Source organism: Nestor notabilis, unplaced genomic scaffold, assembly GCF_000696875.1.
Source record: "Nestor notabilis isolate BGI_N333 unplaced genomic scaffold, ASM69687v1 scaffold10054, whole genome shotgun sequence".
Classification (NCBI taxonomy): domain Eukaryota; kingdom Metazoa; phylum Chordata; class Aves; order Psittaciformes; family Psittacidae; genus Nestor; species Nestor notabilis.
Genome location: NW_009924339.1, coordinates 38,745 through 53,873, shown reverse-complemented (window position 1 = coordinate 53,873; position 15,129 = coordinate 38,745). Strand labels below are relative to the sequence as shown.

General features: G+C 37.9%; 1 protein-coding gene across 1 annotated transcript in view; it reads right to left on the bottom strand.

Moving 5' to 3' along the window:
* Positions 1-1,073: 1,073 nt before the first annotated feature.
* Positions 1,074-15,129, bottom strand: part of VAT1L (vesicle amine transport 1-like) — a gene marked incomplete at its 5' end in the record, with an annotated part of 46,681 nt that continues 32,625 nt past the window's right edge. The window contains 2 exons of the mRNA XM_010012563.1: positions 1,074-1,666; positions 3,659-3,742. Of these exons, the coding sequence (XP_010010865.1) occupies positions 1,568-1,666; positions 3,659-3,742 (183 nt within the window). The remainder of the gene's footprint in view (positions 1,667-3,658; positions 3,743-15,129) is intronic.

Below are 15,129 nucleotides of genomic sequence, written 5' to 3'. Positions count from 1 at the left end.
AACCACACATAAACGTCATCCAGACCCACAAGTCTTTTCACACTGATAAAAGCCCCAGGAGCCCTCCTGCTCTACTTTTCTGTGTTAGTTTTTAACGTCTATCACTACAGAATACTTGTAGATTTAGGTGAACAACTAACCATGCCTGGGGAAATATTTTCTTTTGAAAAAAGAAAAAAAAAGAACAAAAAAAAAAAAAAAAGAATTCAAAGGTACATGGCATTATATAAGATCTCTGACATTCCTGTTTCTACTGTAGGTGATTGCAGTCATTTCAGAATAGTTGTTTTAACAAAACAATCGAGGACCTAAGTAGCTGCTGCTTTGACAGGTGAAAGACATGGAAAAAAGATTTACTTTTGTCATGTTTAGATATAGTTTCCACTAGTGGGAGGTAGATAAGACTCACTGGTCTCCGAACACTTGATCCTGCAAATAATTACAAACATTACTTACATATGGAGCAGAGCTTTTGACCGAACTACTGATCTAGATAAGGTTACCCCTGTGCATAATTTCCGATGGGATTAAGGCCTAAAACTCATTTTTAACAGCTCCTAATTCTGTAGGAGCTCAGCTCCAGCTTGATAGTTGATCAACACATTCAGAGCAGTAAACTCCGTCAACATATTTCTTTCCCCATACTGATGAGTAATCCCTACCAATATGATTTAAAAATGAGATTTAAAATTGGTTTGTATTTTGGACACAGAAGCATCAATGTGCCCTTGGCAGAAGATGTTGATCTGTCAATAACAATACTAAGCACTACAGGCAATTAAAGTTCTGGGTCTAAAAATAGTGGGTCACTGTCCTTTTTCTTTGCCTGTAACATACGGGGTGATAGCTCAGATCAACAGGAAAGCATGATGAGTTGGCACTCAGAATGAAGTATTTAATTACTAGTGCTGATGACTAATGTGATTATACAATACGAATTAAAGTCTCTCAATTAATAGTTTCTTGCCCAATTTCAGATTCCACAATTCTAAAAGAGATATTTCTGAAAATGAAGATAGGATTGCTTATGCAATGATAAAGCATGACTGAGGAAAATGAAAAGTCATCTTTTTTTGCAACTTTCATCTGTGGTTCATAAAAGGAGAACTATTTTAACACCAAAAATCCTCAAACATAAAGTCCTCCCTCCAGTTACTAGAATCTTCCAGACAGCAAGTGGGTAATTTCTTTTCATTACTGCTTTCAACTTGCAAAAAAAAAGCCCAAACTTCCCAAATAACCTCATGCAAAATGTTGGAATTTGCATGAAAAGGATGCCCATCTAAAATTACACAGTAAGTTAATAAGACTTTTAAACCCAAACAGAAAAATCCATGGGACTCCTACAGGGAAATTGGGTATTACACAGGAATGTCATAATACTGCACTGGATGAGAATGGCACTTGAGTTCAAAACAACAATGATCAACAGCTCATAGCTCAGCTGACTGCAGACAAATACAACACACACTGTACTACAGCATTTGTTCACTGATGCACAGAATAGATTTCCCAGACTTGTTCCCTTCTACTTCCCCAATCTTTCTGCTTCCACCACCTCTGGCTGTTACTGGATGAATGGCATGCTCTCTTTGTTCTCATTATCCCCTTCATGGTCTTCTTCTTCTTCTCCAGCCTCGCTTGTCTCTGTGCTGTCGTTGGCCATCTGCAGGATGAAAGATGAAGGACATCACAGCACTTTTCATACTGTTTCATTCATTCTTATTTCAGTTTGATTCATTTGAAAAAGTGACTTTAAAAATGAAAGAAGACATGGCTGCAACATGAAAATAAACATGCTGTCTATGTAAAACTTTTGTTGGCACTACACCACTTCCAGCTAAAATTGTAAGCTGTTTCCTCACTGCTCACAGCTGAATTTACGGAACATAAAGCTGCTCTGTGGGACAACTGCACAAGCAGACTCTGATCTGTGCACTTTTACTGATACTGAGGCTCTTGGATAGGAAATACAACTGTGTAGGAAGTATACAGAATGTGGCAGAGCTCTGGTTTCAATGCCTGTATCTGCTCTTCCAGTATTCTTTAATGCCAGCTAATGGATGGCATCTAGCCCCACATGAAGGCAAACTGCCATGAAAATTCAGAGCAGTGAATCTGTAGATGCTGGCACAATATACCCATGGCAGTGCAAATTTTGGATCATACAGGAATGGGGAGAAACTGCATTTTGGTGGTTTTATTGAAGATGCCTGTATAGGTACTAGGCAATTGCAGAATCAGGACAGTATTTAAGGAGCACATTGTGTTTTTTCACATGTGAGATTTATTACAAGCTGTGTAAAGGTGCAAGACTCTCCTGTACTTCACCTTGTCTCTGGAGGCACAATCAGAGTGTAAACTGGACAGGTGTTTAACAGCATAGGTTAGTATCAGTGAATTCTCTTATACACCAAAATTACCTCTTCTAAGGACACAAGAAGATTCTTGTATTAGCTTATACCTATTTCAAAACCAACTAAGTAAGGGACTGCTTTACTTTTTAAAGAGAAATACTGTGACATTGTATATTCCCTGTTTGATTACTAGCCTGTGCTGGAGCTAAGTGTCTTAAACACAACCTGATTTTAATGCAGAAAAGCAATGGTCTGAAGTTATCCACATTTTTGAATCAACACACTTTCATGAAAGTGTATCAAATTTTTTCTTACCTTTTAACCAATGGCTATTGTGAATATACAGTATCAAGAGAACAGGTGGAATAAATGTGTTAATGTTGTGTTACAGATTCTTGTTTACAGTTTTAGGATACAGTTCAGCTACAAGATAATGCCCAGTTTCCACACGTGAGGTCCCAAAAACCTTTTTCCTTGCAGTGATTTTGTACGTGATTTGGGGCCAATTTCAGAGTAAGCACAACTAAGAGCTTAACTGTAACTCCAGGTTCTTTTCTGTTCTTCTGAAACAGAAGCTATCTCCAGTTTGAAAGCAAACTTCAGACATTAGTATTGATTTTAAGTCAGATTTTCAATTTCTTCTTTACTGCTCTTCCCTACATCATCAGTGAATGTTTAGGCGTGCGTCTGACTTCCTTTTACTACTGCTCTCTAAAGTTTCAGTGCCATGTCAAGTGCTCCAATGAGGTGGACCAGAGCTCCATCACAACTATCTTCCTTCAGAACATTTCTAGAAGGACGTATTTAGATATTGTGCTTAATCATGGAATAGAATAGAACGTATTATAAAAAATTACAAGACATTCTTACCAAAGTTATACTCTGACTGTTTTGGGGGAATCAGAAAGCACTTCTGCGTTTGTACACTGCAGTAATATTGAGTGTGTCTCTTTCTGTTCAATCCACTTATTAATACAGGAATTTTGCCTTATGTGAAATGTCTATTTGTTTTTCATCACACGGACAGTAATAGATGTGGCAGTTTTAGTCTGATATAACACTTCAGACACATTTTGGAGAGGCAGATAGCCATTCAGGATAGAAAAGTAACTTCTGGGATTCTAGGAATTACAGCTGTATTTCACTTTCTATTAAGTACATAAATTATTGGTTGTATTTAGGTGCTATGATTTAGAATAAAACAGTATAAAACCAAAATCATAAGGGACATGTCTCCGAAAGTCCCTACCATGTTTTAACCTCTGTGACTGTACACCATGTATGTATTGCTTTGCACTCACCAGTGGAGTGGGTGCTTTCTCCACATCCAGAATTAGTTTCCCTATGTTTCCTCGGTCATGGATTCTCTGCATGGCTTCCTTCACCTGGAAGACAGATAAGCCATTGATAATTTTCAGGCACAGAATAAAAGAATCCTGAACTCCTTCCTTCCAAACCCAGCAATATTTAAGGCATGTCATGTGCAAGGTTATTCAAACAGCTGCTTGAAACAAATTTAATAGTTAGTGACACATTTTTCACATAATTTGTAAGGCCTGATTTTTGCATTGTGTTTGTCAAAATGGGATATGAGTCTTGATGACAGTTTCTGAATAGCATAATACATATATAATGTTAATGGAGTACAAAAGTAATGGTTAGCTGAGGTGAAGAGAGAAATACTGGCTCAGGGAGTTAATCCTTAGAGGTCATTCATTAGATTTTCTCTTTGCACAGTATTTATCAACAAACACTATTTTCACTGGAAGTATGAAATGTTTCTCTAATTGACCTTTGATATTTTCCCATTCATTTATTTTTCATTCCTATAGAGGGAATGCCATATCCAGGCAGTGGCTGTGATTAATGCAATGCAGTGGTGTATTTCTTTCCTTTTTTCTCATTTTGAATAAGTAGTGTCCTACAGATACCACTAAGACTAGACATTTAACAGCTGGCTGCAATTAGCACATGTGAGAAACGAACAAAAACTTCTTACTAGTGCACTGGAGAGGAGTTTATTTTGACGCACGACATTTCAAAACTCATGAGAGCTCAGTGTTGATGAATTGAAATAGTGTGTGCATTGCACTGAATGTCCAGTGTACAGCATGTAGACCACTATTAAATCACTGAAAAGTGGGAGATGTCAAGAGTTCCCTCACTTTCATGGTGGGAAACTTCAGGAACTGAAATGTACACATAAAGGCTGTCTCATATCACTATTTTTTGCTGGCATAACAGGATACGTTGAGACAAGAAAGTTTTATGTTAGTAGAATCTACCATCTGTGACACAGTTTTATTGAATATTTTAAGAATAATGGCATAGAAGTTTGAAACAATATGCTGACTTGGGAACAAGTGGGTCTCACAATATATTTAAAAGCCTGAATTGGGGTCCAGACACCTAAGACAATTACTGAATGTCTCCAGAAGGAGGTACGAGATTTTTAAAGATACTAAGCAAATACAGATTTCAGCTTCCAATTAAATTTAATGGATGCTGTGCACAAAATGTCTTTGCCATCTGTTAGCCTTATTTTGAAAGCTGACTTCAGTGAACTCAGTATTACAACCTTAATTTTGCAAAGTGGTTCCCTCAATTAGAAAACACCAGACTTGACTTAAAACTAAAACACTTCAGAACAGAAGAAAAATTGCACTAGAAAACACAATGACTTTCTAAGTTAGGGCATAACTGTAAATTAACCTTGGAAAACATGGTCTGACATTGGACAGAATGTTGACTTCTAATTTATGAAGTTCCCTTAGAGTATAAACAATACCTAACTATCCTGTAAGACTTGTTCTGCACAATGGACAATATTCTTTTAAGAATATCCAACAAACAATCTGAAGAAGCAGCAGCTGTATTAAATTTTATTACTCTTATTATCCAAAATCAAGGTTTTAGGAGTCTAGAGCACAGCATATACAACCAACCTGTATGTGACAAAATTGGAGAAATCAGCAAACACACTTGCCTGTCCACTGAAAGCTACTACCAGAACATCATGTGGAAAGCTATTACTAGAACATCATGTGGAAAGCAGGGTATGTAACATTTATTTTAATTTGTATCATCATATTTAGCAACGCAAATTTGAAAAAATGTGCTTTCCTTGCATTTTTACACGCACAGTGTCAAATTTAAGATTCTGGAGAAAGGTTCAGGAGTTGTTTCCAGGACTCTTGTAAGTAGCTCGCAAATGCAAACAGCAGGCAGAGGCAAAGGGAACAATGAAACTTGAACAATAATAGTGGCTATGGAATCCAGATGGAGCTATTAAAATATATATTAAAATTTTGAAAAAGAGTTTGAAGAGCTGATACAACATCTGCATATTTTAGTGTTATTTGCAACTTACCTACCCAGTTAGTCAAATGCTGTACAAGTGCAATGCCATTCTGAATTAAGAGGCCATTTCATAAATGAGTAATTTTTATGTTTATGGCTGCTAACAGTCCACTTATTCAACCAAGAATGCAACTACTTGTTTCCTAAGGTGCCTGAATATTAAAAACCATTTCCTCTTATACTATAGAGAGCAGAGAGCACTAAAACCCTTCTTTGCTATGCAAGTACGGTTAAGGCGTAAGTTGTCCTATGCAGACTATATAAAAGCATTTCCTTTTCATGTGAACATTTAACTGCTGCATATAGTTTGGTTTCACAAAGTGTGGTATGGGGCTTCTGCTAAGCCTATGCCCCGGCGTTTGCACGTTATCAATGAAGACAGTAAATCACTGTGCACTTGGTTAAAATCAGAACCAGGCTTAACTGGTAGTACAGTGAGTATGGGAGGTTCTCTGAAGTGGTTGAAATTTGATTCAAAATAAATATCCCTTCCAAGTAGCAAGGATCAAAAGGGATTCACTCCTCTTACAGAATAGTACTTTTCCCCAATTATTCTATATTGGTTGCTATCTGCATTTGTCAGCTCAAATCCAAGAAAATCAACCCAGTGTACTTTTGTTTATATGGACGAGTCAACTGAATTTCATCTTCTGCAGTATCATCAGCAGAAAGCTCTTGGATTGGAAATAGTGCAAAGGAGTGTTTCCACTGGAATAAAGGACAAAAACTGTGCTGGCCTTTGCTTGCTTTCAGTATAGCTCAGCCCTTAGAGGGTTTGTGTCTAAACTAATACTGAACTACAAATTTTAGCCTTGAGAGGCCAGAATTGGCACAGTATGTATCACAGAGCCCTGCACTGGAGTCAGATTTTCATACGTCAATGGACAATTGGAAAAATGCTTCCACTTTCCATATTATTTATGCAATGAAAGTTGGTAGACCAGTAATGGAAAAACAAGACCGACCCAGAATGCTGCAGAGACATGTACTGTCTGATGAATCCAACATGGGCACTCTTAGGCAGCACTGGAAGAAAATGATTGATAGTAAAGGAGAAAGAAAAGGAATCCCAAGTTTGCCCTTTCCCTCAAGCTCACTTGCATTAATTCGTATTTTAGTGTGACATTCTGTTTTTAAACATACTCTAGAGCACAATCATCTTCCCCTACCTGCTCAGTCTAGTGGAAAATGATAACAAACACAGGAAAAGGACCTTTCTAATTCATAGAGTGTTTGCTCTAGGGAACATGCTCTTATAACTGAAGATTTTGAACAAGTATATTTCTCCCATCCCTTTCACCTCTACAAACCGTACAATCATGGATATATTATCACATATCCTCATTCAAGTGTATTTCAGCAATGACAGTGAATCTGGAAATTAGGATGACCTATGCAATAATGCGGTCATCTGTAAAACAAAACCATATGACCTTAGAAAGAAAAAAAACAATGAACCTCTAGCTCCTTTACAAGTCATGTTTACCATGCCCTGTGAGAAATAGTCAGATTCTAATTTTTCATCATAACTCCCCAAGTGCTGCAGTTTTTCTGAGCCTTCTGTGAGCTCTTTCCTCATACCACTCTGCTGGACCCAAGCAGAGAGGCAAGGAATATAAAATATTTAGAGCTCAATTGGGAATGCACAGAACCATCACACTGTGTTGGCATTATAAGCAAAATTCAGCAGCTTTAGCATTTTTAGGAAAATTTTAATCTATTAACACACATTTGCACATTTAGAAAGGTGTTATGCTACCAATGCTACCAACAGAATTCTTCACAGAAGCCTTGATACAAACACAGCATAAAAAACCCCACAAAGCTGGCTTGTTGTGAACTAACTTATTCAAGCGTATTTTCCTAAGGGGATGTTATGGTTGGGATTTTGGAGCTTCTCTTGGATCCAAGCCATTTCTGTCCATCTGTACTGTGCATTACACTGCAAAAAGCAACAATTACTGTCAATAGACCTTGGTAGGAGAGTAAGGACAGAAACGCCTTCATGTTACCGGTCAGCGAATGTTCTAAAAGAGGTTTCACAACAGCTGTGTTCTCTGAAAGTATAAAGTTTGACAGCTGTACTGAATCATCTCCAACACTGCCATAGTGTCTCTCTTGGAGTACTCCTCAAAAGCAACAGGAAGTTTGCCTATTCTACCCTCTTTTAAAATTCATAAATTTCAAGTACAAGCTTGTATAAAACAAAAAAAGAGAAAAATAAAAATTATTTTGGTTTCTTACTAGCATTTCTAAAATAGCAAAGAACCAATAATAGTGAAGCACTATTAGTAACGTATTAATACTGCAACTAAGAAACCAGCTTTTAGGAATTACATTATAGTATATTAAATTACTTACGTAAGTTTAACAAAGCACTCTCTCAGCACTCCTGACTAATTTGCAATACATTTCTATATGAGAAAACTATGTAAAAGGGCACAAAATTAAGCATGCTATTACCTGTAACCACTCAGACTGGAGAAAAAGATCTTCATACTGAAATTAAAAATTGCAACCGCAACACATTTTTTTACTCAAATAGTTTCTTCAAATCTAAAATCATGAAAACCAGGTATATCCCAAACACAGCAAGTAGCAATATACTATCAGATTATGCCATTATATTTGGATTATTTGCAGCTAGTTTATGATTACATTGGTTTTCCATAGCTTTCGATAGAAGCATTTTTTCCTATGTTCTCCTTGGATTTTTCTTGTTTGTTTTTAGCCCTGTGTTTTCCCCAGGTGAAATGAGTAACTGGGACAGATTTCTTGTCTGGCTTTTCATCTGAAGTAACTCATTTCAGGTCCCCACCTATAGTGTCCTGGTAGTCCTGGCACCAATCCTTTAATTTGTTGAAGCCTGCAACTGAAGTGAGACAAAAGAGGAGAACTGTGCCTTAAAGAAGGTACCTTACAATTTAACCTTGGATGGCCATTACAGAACAAACTGAGCTCCTGAACAGAGATGTTTTCCTAGACGTAAGTCTGACCCTTTATAAATAATGTATGCCTGAAATAATTATGATCCAACCTTATCTTGCTATAGTCAAGCCTCCAATTATTTACCCATTTTACTTCAAAGTAATTTGTAGGCTGTTCTGCATTTGAAACCAAGAGCCAAGAGTAATCTCTACTGAGGCATTCATAAATGCTTGCTGACATTCAGTTGTCTCTGGAAGTTCATTCTGATGTTAGAATATAGCAAAAGCAGTCTACTGCTTTATAAATATAGTAAAATTTAAGTGCAAAATTATCTGTTGCACCATTCCACAGTGTGAAAGATAAATGCAGCCTGCCTAAGAAATGGATGCTATTTTCAAGCCTTTGGATATTATTTTAAACATAATGATCCATTTCTGTACTTGGCTCTTATAAGGAGCCCACCTCAGGAGGAAAATAAGAGACTGCAAAGTTGGAACACTAAACCACTCACTAAGCCAATATAACACATTGGGGGCTTTAGGCCGATGTTAGTAATATGAATGTTTAGTAGAGAGAAACAATGAAGGCAACATGCCATGGAAAAACATCCTAGTAGAAATGTCAAAACCTAATGCTTTCACCGTTGTACATGAAGCTGTTCAGCTCAGTAATACAATGAATTTTATCTTTTGTTTTTAGTAAAAAGTTATACATTTATTTCAGAAAAAAAAAACCAAACCATAATTAAAAGACACTGGCGCACTAGAAGAGTGGCTGTTCTTTTAACTTCATGATGTTGAATGCAGTTTATTGTATTAACTGCCATCTACAGATTAGAGTTTCATTTTTGCAGAGGACTTCTTTTCCCCCTCACTCTCAATTAAGGCAGGCTTACTGGACAGTGGCAGAGGACTTTTTGTACTTTCTTTTTTTGGGTCCCTCTGGTGATAATGAGGTTTATTCACATTTCCCTGAGGTATATGAAAAGATTTCTCTTTACAATAAAGGTATTTCATTCCCCTGTCTGGTAAATTAGACTGTAGTATGAGAGGCTGAAGAATCTTACGACAAGTTGCAAATTTAATCCAAGCCAGAAGTGAAATCAGTTCAATTATCTCAGTGTAATATATCAAACTCACTGATGGCTCTAATGCTGTACCATCATGTGTCGTCAAAAAGGTCATCAGCACCCAAATAAAGCAGATGTTCTCACCTCCAGATGGTCACAGTGGAACAGAGCATCAATTTAGTTTATGATCTACAACTGTAATTTCCCCCCTCATTAGTTGCACACTTTTATGTTCAATATTGCTGTTTATTTTAACACGTCATCTCAAAGAATCGCCTTTTGTCCCCTGTTTATACACTGAAAATGTCCAAGCCTACCAACATGTCAAGACTGTTCCCCTCCAGCCATGAAATGATCCCCTCATCCATCATAACCTGCACTGCAAAGACCACCCCAAAGTCTTACTTTTACAGCTATGTCCCTTCTAGCATGTGCTAGAACTTAAGAGTTAGAAGCCTTGGTTCAGAAATAGGTTGGAAAAGGGGAAAAAAAGAATCAGATTATATCATGGGATCTTTCTAACAGCATGGTCTTTGGTTTGTGTTGTGCTAAACAGGTCCAACATCTACGTCATAGTGCTATTGTGACGTTCAGTAGAGGTTGGAAAGGAAAGCACACAGCATGACAGCTACTCTTTGAGGAGAATTTGAAATATTCTGTGTATATGAACAAATGTCACTCTCTGCTCCACTGCTGTAACTTCCCTGTCATCACTAGGTCGCATGTGAATGAGAGAAGCAGGTACTGGGAGGGGATAAAAATCTCAGTCTATAAAGGAATAATGGTAGTGTTCAATAGGCTTCAATTACTCGAACATATGTTCTGTAAAGGAATATTATTCTTCAAGCATGGTTTTCAGGCAGGTCAGCACTTTGAGTACTCCTCCAATCTTGGCAGAGCATGAACTTTCCATTAGGAGAACTCAGTATTTTACTCATGAAAGCCGAGAGAGCTTCCTCCTATTACCTTGCACTAGTCCTCTATGTGCAGCTATGAAAATGAGAACTTCAGCTTCTGCATTACTTCCATGCAGGCTCTCTCTGACATAAAGGAGAGCTATCTGCAAAAACATTCCTTACCAAGAATTAATTCCTCTCTTGCTCACTGTCGTATGTCTGAGAAGCCTGCAACTGCATCATGTCTGCAAAATCACATGGACAGAATCTCCATGGTGATAGTGTCATGCAGTATGCAAACATCAGCTGGCAAGTCAAGGTTACTTTGGCAACCCAAGTGCCACAGGTAACGATCCAAATCTTGTTCAGGTTTATGAAAGAACACTGATTTAAAAACTTGACCATTTTTCATTCTAGGGCTGGTTCTATTCTGTTGCTGTTCATACCAGACACTATTTCAATGAGGCCAGAACTATCTCCACTAAGATTGCAAACACTAATATAAATAATATTTAAGCATCATTTGTATGCAGTAATGAAGAAGACGATGCATACTGCAGTCTATTCTAGCTGACATACTGCATAAGCAAAGCTTTAATACTATAGCTTTCATTAGTGCTAAAAGGCAACATGATTTTTATTATCTGACTCACTGCTGTTGTCTATTATAAAGCTATGTAATACGACTTGTGAGCTGCATTGTAATTCTCAGACCATGAGAAGAGTTTTCTTTTTTGTCATTGGTATATACAGCTTTTAAAACTGTACACAGAACTCCATACAAAGGAAAATCACGTAGTCTGTCTTCCGGATTATGTCTGTTTAGCTTTGGTCTGTGGAAGGGAGGAAACTCAAGAAACCAAGGATAACAGTTTCTTAGCTTGCTGGCAGCTCTGAGGGAAGTGGACTGGTGTACTGCTCTGTGCAGATTTTGCCAGGGCTTTAGGGCATGAGAAGTACAGAGTATGTAGCAGGCTTGGCTATGATCAGAAGCATAACGGGTGATGGAGTCCCCTTGCTGGGAAATTAACATGTCATGTCATCCTGCTCATACCCATCTGAAATCAAAACCAATTTAACCCAACTCACCTGTTTAATGCCCTGTTACACAACTTCTGCACCAACTGTTTTGCCTGCATATATGTAAATAAAAAGTACTTTTCAAATCCCTTTCATTCCTGCAGTGCTATTCACAGCTGCAAACAGCAGCTCTGGCCTCTACCTCCTTCTGCTGCCTGTCAGTGAAGAGACACCTTTTACCTTTTAGCCTCACTGTATGTTGCCATGGCAGCAAGACTAAAACCAGACCCAAGATGAGAAAAATGTCAAAGGAATAAAAACTGACGCCAAAGGCAAATTCTGACTCTGAGTCCCCCCCCTTGGCTACTGAAGATATCTATTAAGTTATACATCTTTTAGATGGAGAGCTACAGCTACAGAACTGCTGTTTTCACTCATTCCTATAAGATCCTGCTGACGTCAATTCGTACTTGTTTTGCCTCAGTAAAATTCAAAGAAAAAAAAAAAAGATTTAAAGCTTTGTAATTACAGAATAGCTGAGCCAAATCTTGCCAGCTTTTGATTGCGGAGTCAACATGAGTAAAGCAGAAAAAAGGCAGAACCAACATCAAATTAAATATTTAGAAGTACTAAACAGCAGTGCCTAGATTACCAGTCTGGTGAGAGCTTTCCTACATGGTAAGAGAGAAAAGGCCGTGAAATCTGATCTATCAACAAAGAGAATTCCAGCAAGTTAGGACAGCTCAAGGGTATTCAGCACTTTCACAGTTAAAGACTAGTGTTTTGGTTGCAAGAGTAATGCTATAGAAAGAACATCTCTATAAAGACTATGTGTATTATCTCAGAAAAACCTGCACGGAGTGAGCGGGAAAGCTATTTTTGCTCTTCACTGGCACAGCACAGCTTTTTTCATTATCATTTGTTATTAACATAAGCTTAAAGAAAAAAGGATTTTTTTTTTTTCCTGCATTAATATGGGAAGTATTTACCTTATTACTTTCAAAGTCAAGGGTTCTTTTTGAAGGGTAGAGATTTGGTGAAGAAATCCCTGGAACAAACTCAAGCAGAAAAGCCACATCTTGTGAATCAGAATGAAGCTTTAAGGATCCTGCACTGGAATTTCTTCTAGAGCAGCAACAAAGCCAGAACTCCCAGACCCAAATCTTCTGCAGCAGCCTGACTAGTTGACAGCACAATACAGCCATACTGACTCTATGCGGAAACCACCCAGCCTAAAGACTAGCACAGTGTTGTGTGGAGGAGATACAGAACTACTGAGATAAAGTTAAAAAGTTCCTCAAATCCACTGACCAAAGAGAGTATCTCCAACATCACACTTCTGGTTAATACTATATACCTGTGAGGTACGAACTCCCAGCTGCTGTCTGAGACTTCAGGATTGCTGGTAGGAATTACGGCAGCATGCTCCCAGTTTATACTGGTCCTGGTCTACACTGAGGACATGCCTTTAAGCACATCAAAGCCACAAGTAGAGGAGCTCAAAACTGGTCACATTTACAGCACTTTATTCTAAGCAATAATGCATCTTATAGTAAGTTGCAGCACACTGTATGCACAGGGATATCCCAAACATCCTGGAACCTTGGGGTATTCAAAAGTGTAGTGGTTCAGATCCCACTGTAGTGAGTCTGGTTTTGTCTGCAACAGCAGCCCTTACACTGGGCAAAATTCATTTGGCTGCAAAGGAGTTTTGGCAGTCACAGGCAAAAGAATCAGGCCCTCTGTATCTGGTTAAGATGCAGCAATCTCCTGCCTAAATTGAATTCATATATAATGTTCAGTTTGGTGTATTCCTGTATTCCATCACAATCTGTTGTAACAGTTTATGGCAGGAAATAAAGTTTATTACATTCATCACTTTGCAATTAAAAAGAAAAAAGACATTTTATGTTGTTACTGACTATCAAGCTCCATGACATCAAATTTTTAAACTCTTGCCTCAGCAAAGTTGCCTTGTGATCTACTTGAAAAAAATGTTTGGAGAAAAACTGCACCAACCCACAAGTATGTCTCATTTGTCCTCTTTCACATGAGCATGCTCTAACAGTTAAGTGTCATTAAACTTTCCCCCTCTTCCACCCCCAGAACATGCAGATTTAATTATAAGCACACTGCTTTGCATAGTGTTGTATTGTTGTCTTTCTAATTATAATGCCTAGGCAGTAGAAGGTGAATGTTGTTGATCTCCTCTGCCCCAGCAGTCCTGTCTGGTTTCTTCTCTGGGGAAATCTGGCAAACAGAGATCCCTCTTCACACACAAGTGAAAGATCAGACAGCCCTTCTGGAACTATGTTGTTTCACAGCCATCCGAGAACTCAAGTCTGAAATACTTCCAGAACCACGGCTTTTCACACAGACTGTCTAGACACTTGCAGGACACTACTTAGAGACGCAAGAATTTCTGCTTTGACACCATGTTCTGAATTGCCTCTGAGCTAACTAGCTTCAAGGTGTTCCAAGTCAATCCATGTCTTAACTCCGCCTCTGGACAAACGGCACAAACATTGTCACCTGGGTGGTCAGGAGGAGCCCAACAAACCAGCTTGCAAACTATTAGGTGATACTTGAACATGCATTTACCAAGAACTAATGCCAATTCTACCATGTCTTTGTACATATATGCAGTTACAAATGAAATACCAAAGACTCTGCTCTTTTATGCAGGGACTCTGCTTCATCTGAGTGACAGCTGGCCCTGACTGATCGCCAAGGTTCCAGACACAGCAGACTTTACATTAATGACAGTGTTAAACCTTTGCAGTGATAGCACCTGTGGATATTACCTGTGGATTTAACACTGCTTCACTGTATGGCTGTGTGCAAAACATTTGAATTACATGCTTTGGTTTCTTTGTCTTTATGACAACATGAAATACTTACATAGTTAAACTGAAGTATTTCTCACCAACACTTTTAAACCCAGACTTAAAGCACTACAAACTGTATGACAGTAGTTTCCTTCCCCCCCACCTCCATCCCTAATCAGTAAACCAATTATGTAAATTCTTGAAACTCATCAAGGTAAATCCCAAAGGTATCTAAAGATCCAAATAAATAAGCAAATATTTCTCCTTTGATTTCTTGTATATTTTGTTTTGTTTGTTTCAGAAAGTGGTACCATGAGGACTGCAAATCTAATTATTCACAAGTCATCACTGTATATTTTGATTATTCCAAAAGCCTTCTAAGTCAGAGTCTACCACTGGATGCCGCTCCGTAACTTCATTAAAGTTATATTTAAACAAAACCAAAACCCACTGATATATTAAATGGTAATACAGTTACAATGTTAGAGAGGATTCATGCTTATCCTCAGTTTGAGCTACATCAGTTTACAGTAGGATTGAAATCATTCATCTAGGTGAGATGAAAGATATCTGAATTTATCTTGTTCACTAGTTGACAGTTTTACAATATATTTTGCAGTCTGTTTGCTTTATTAGTTAGTATTTCTCCTGGCACTGTTAAAAAATGTCTC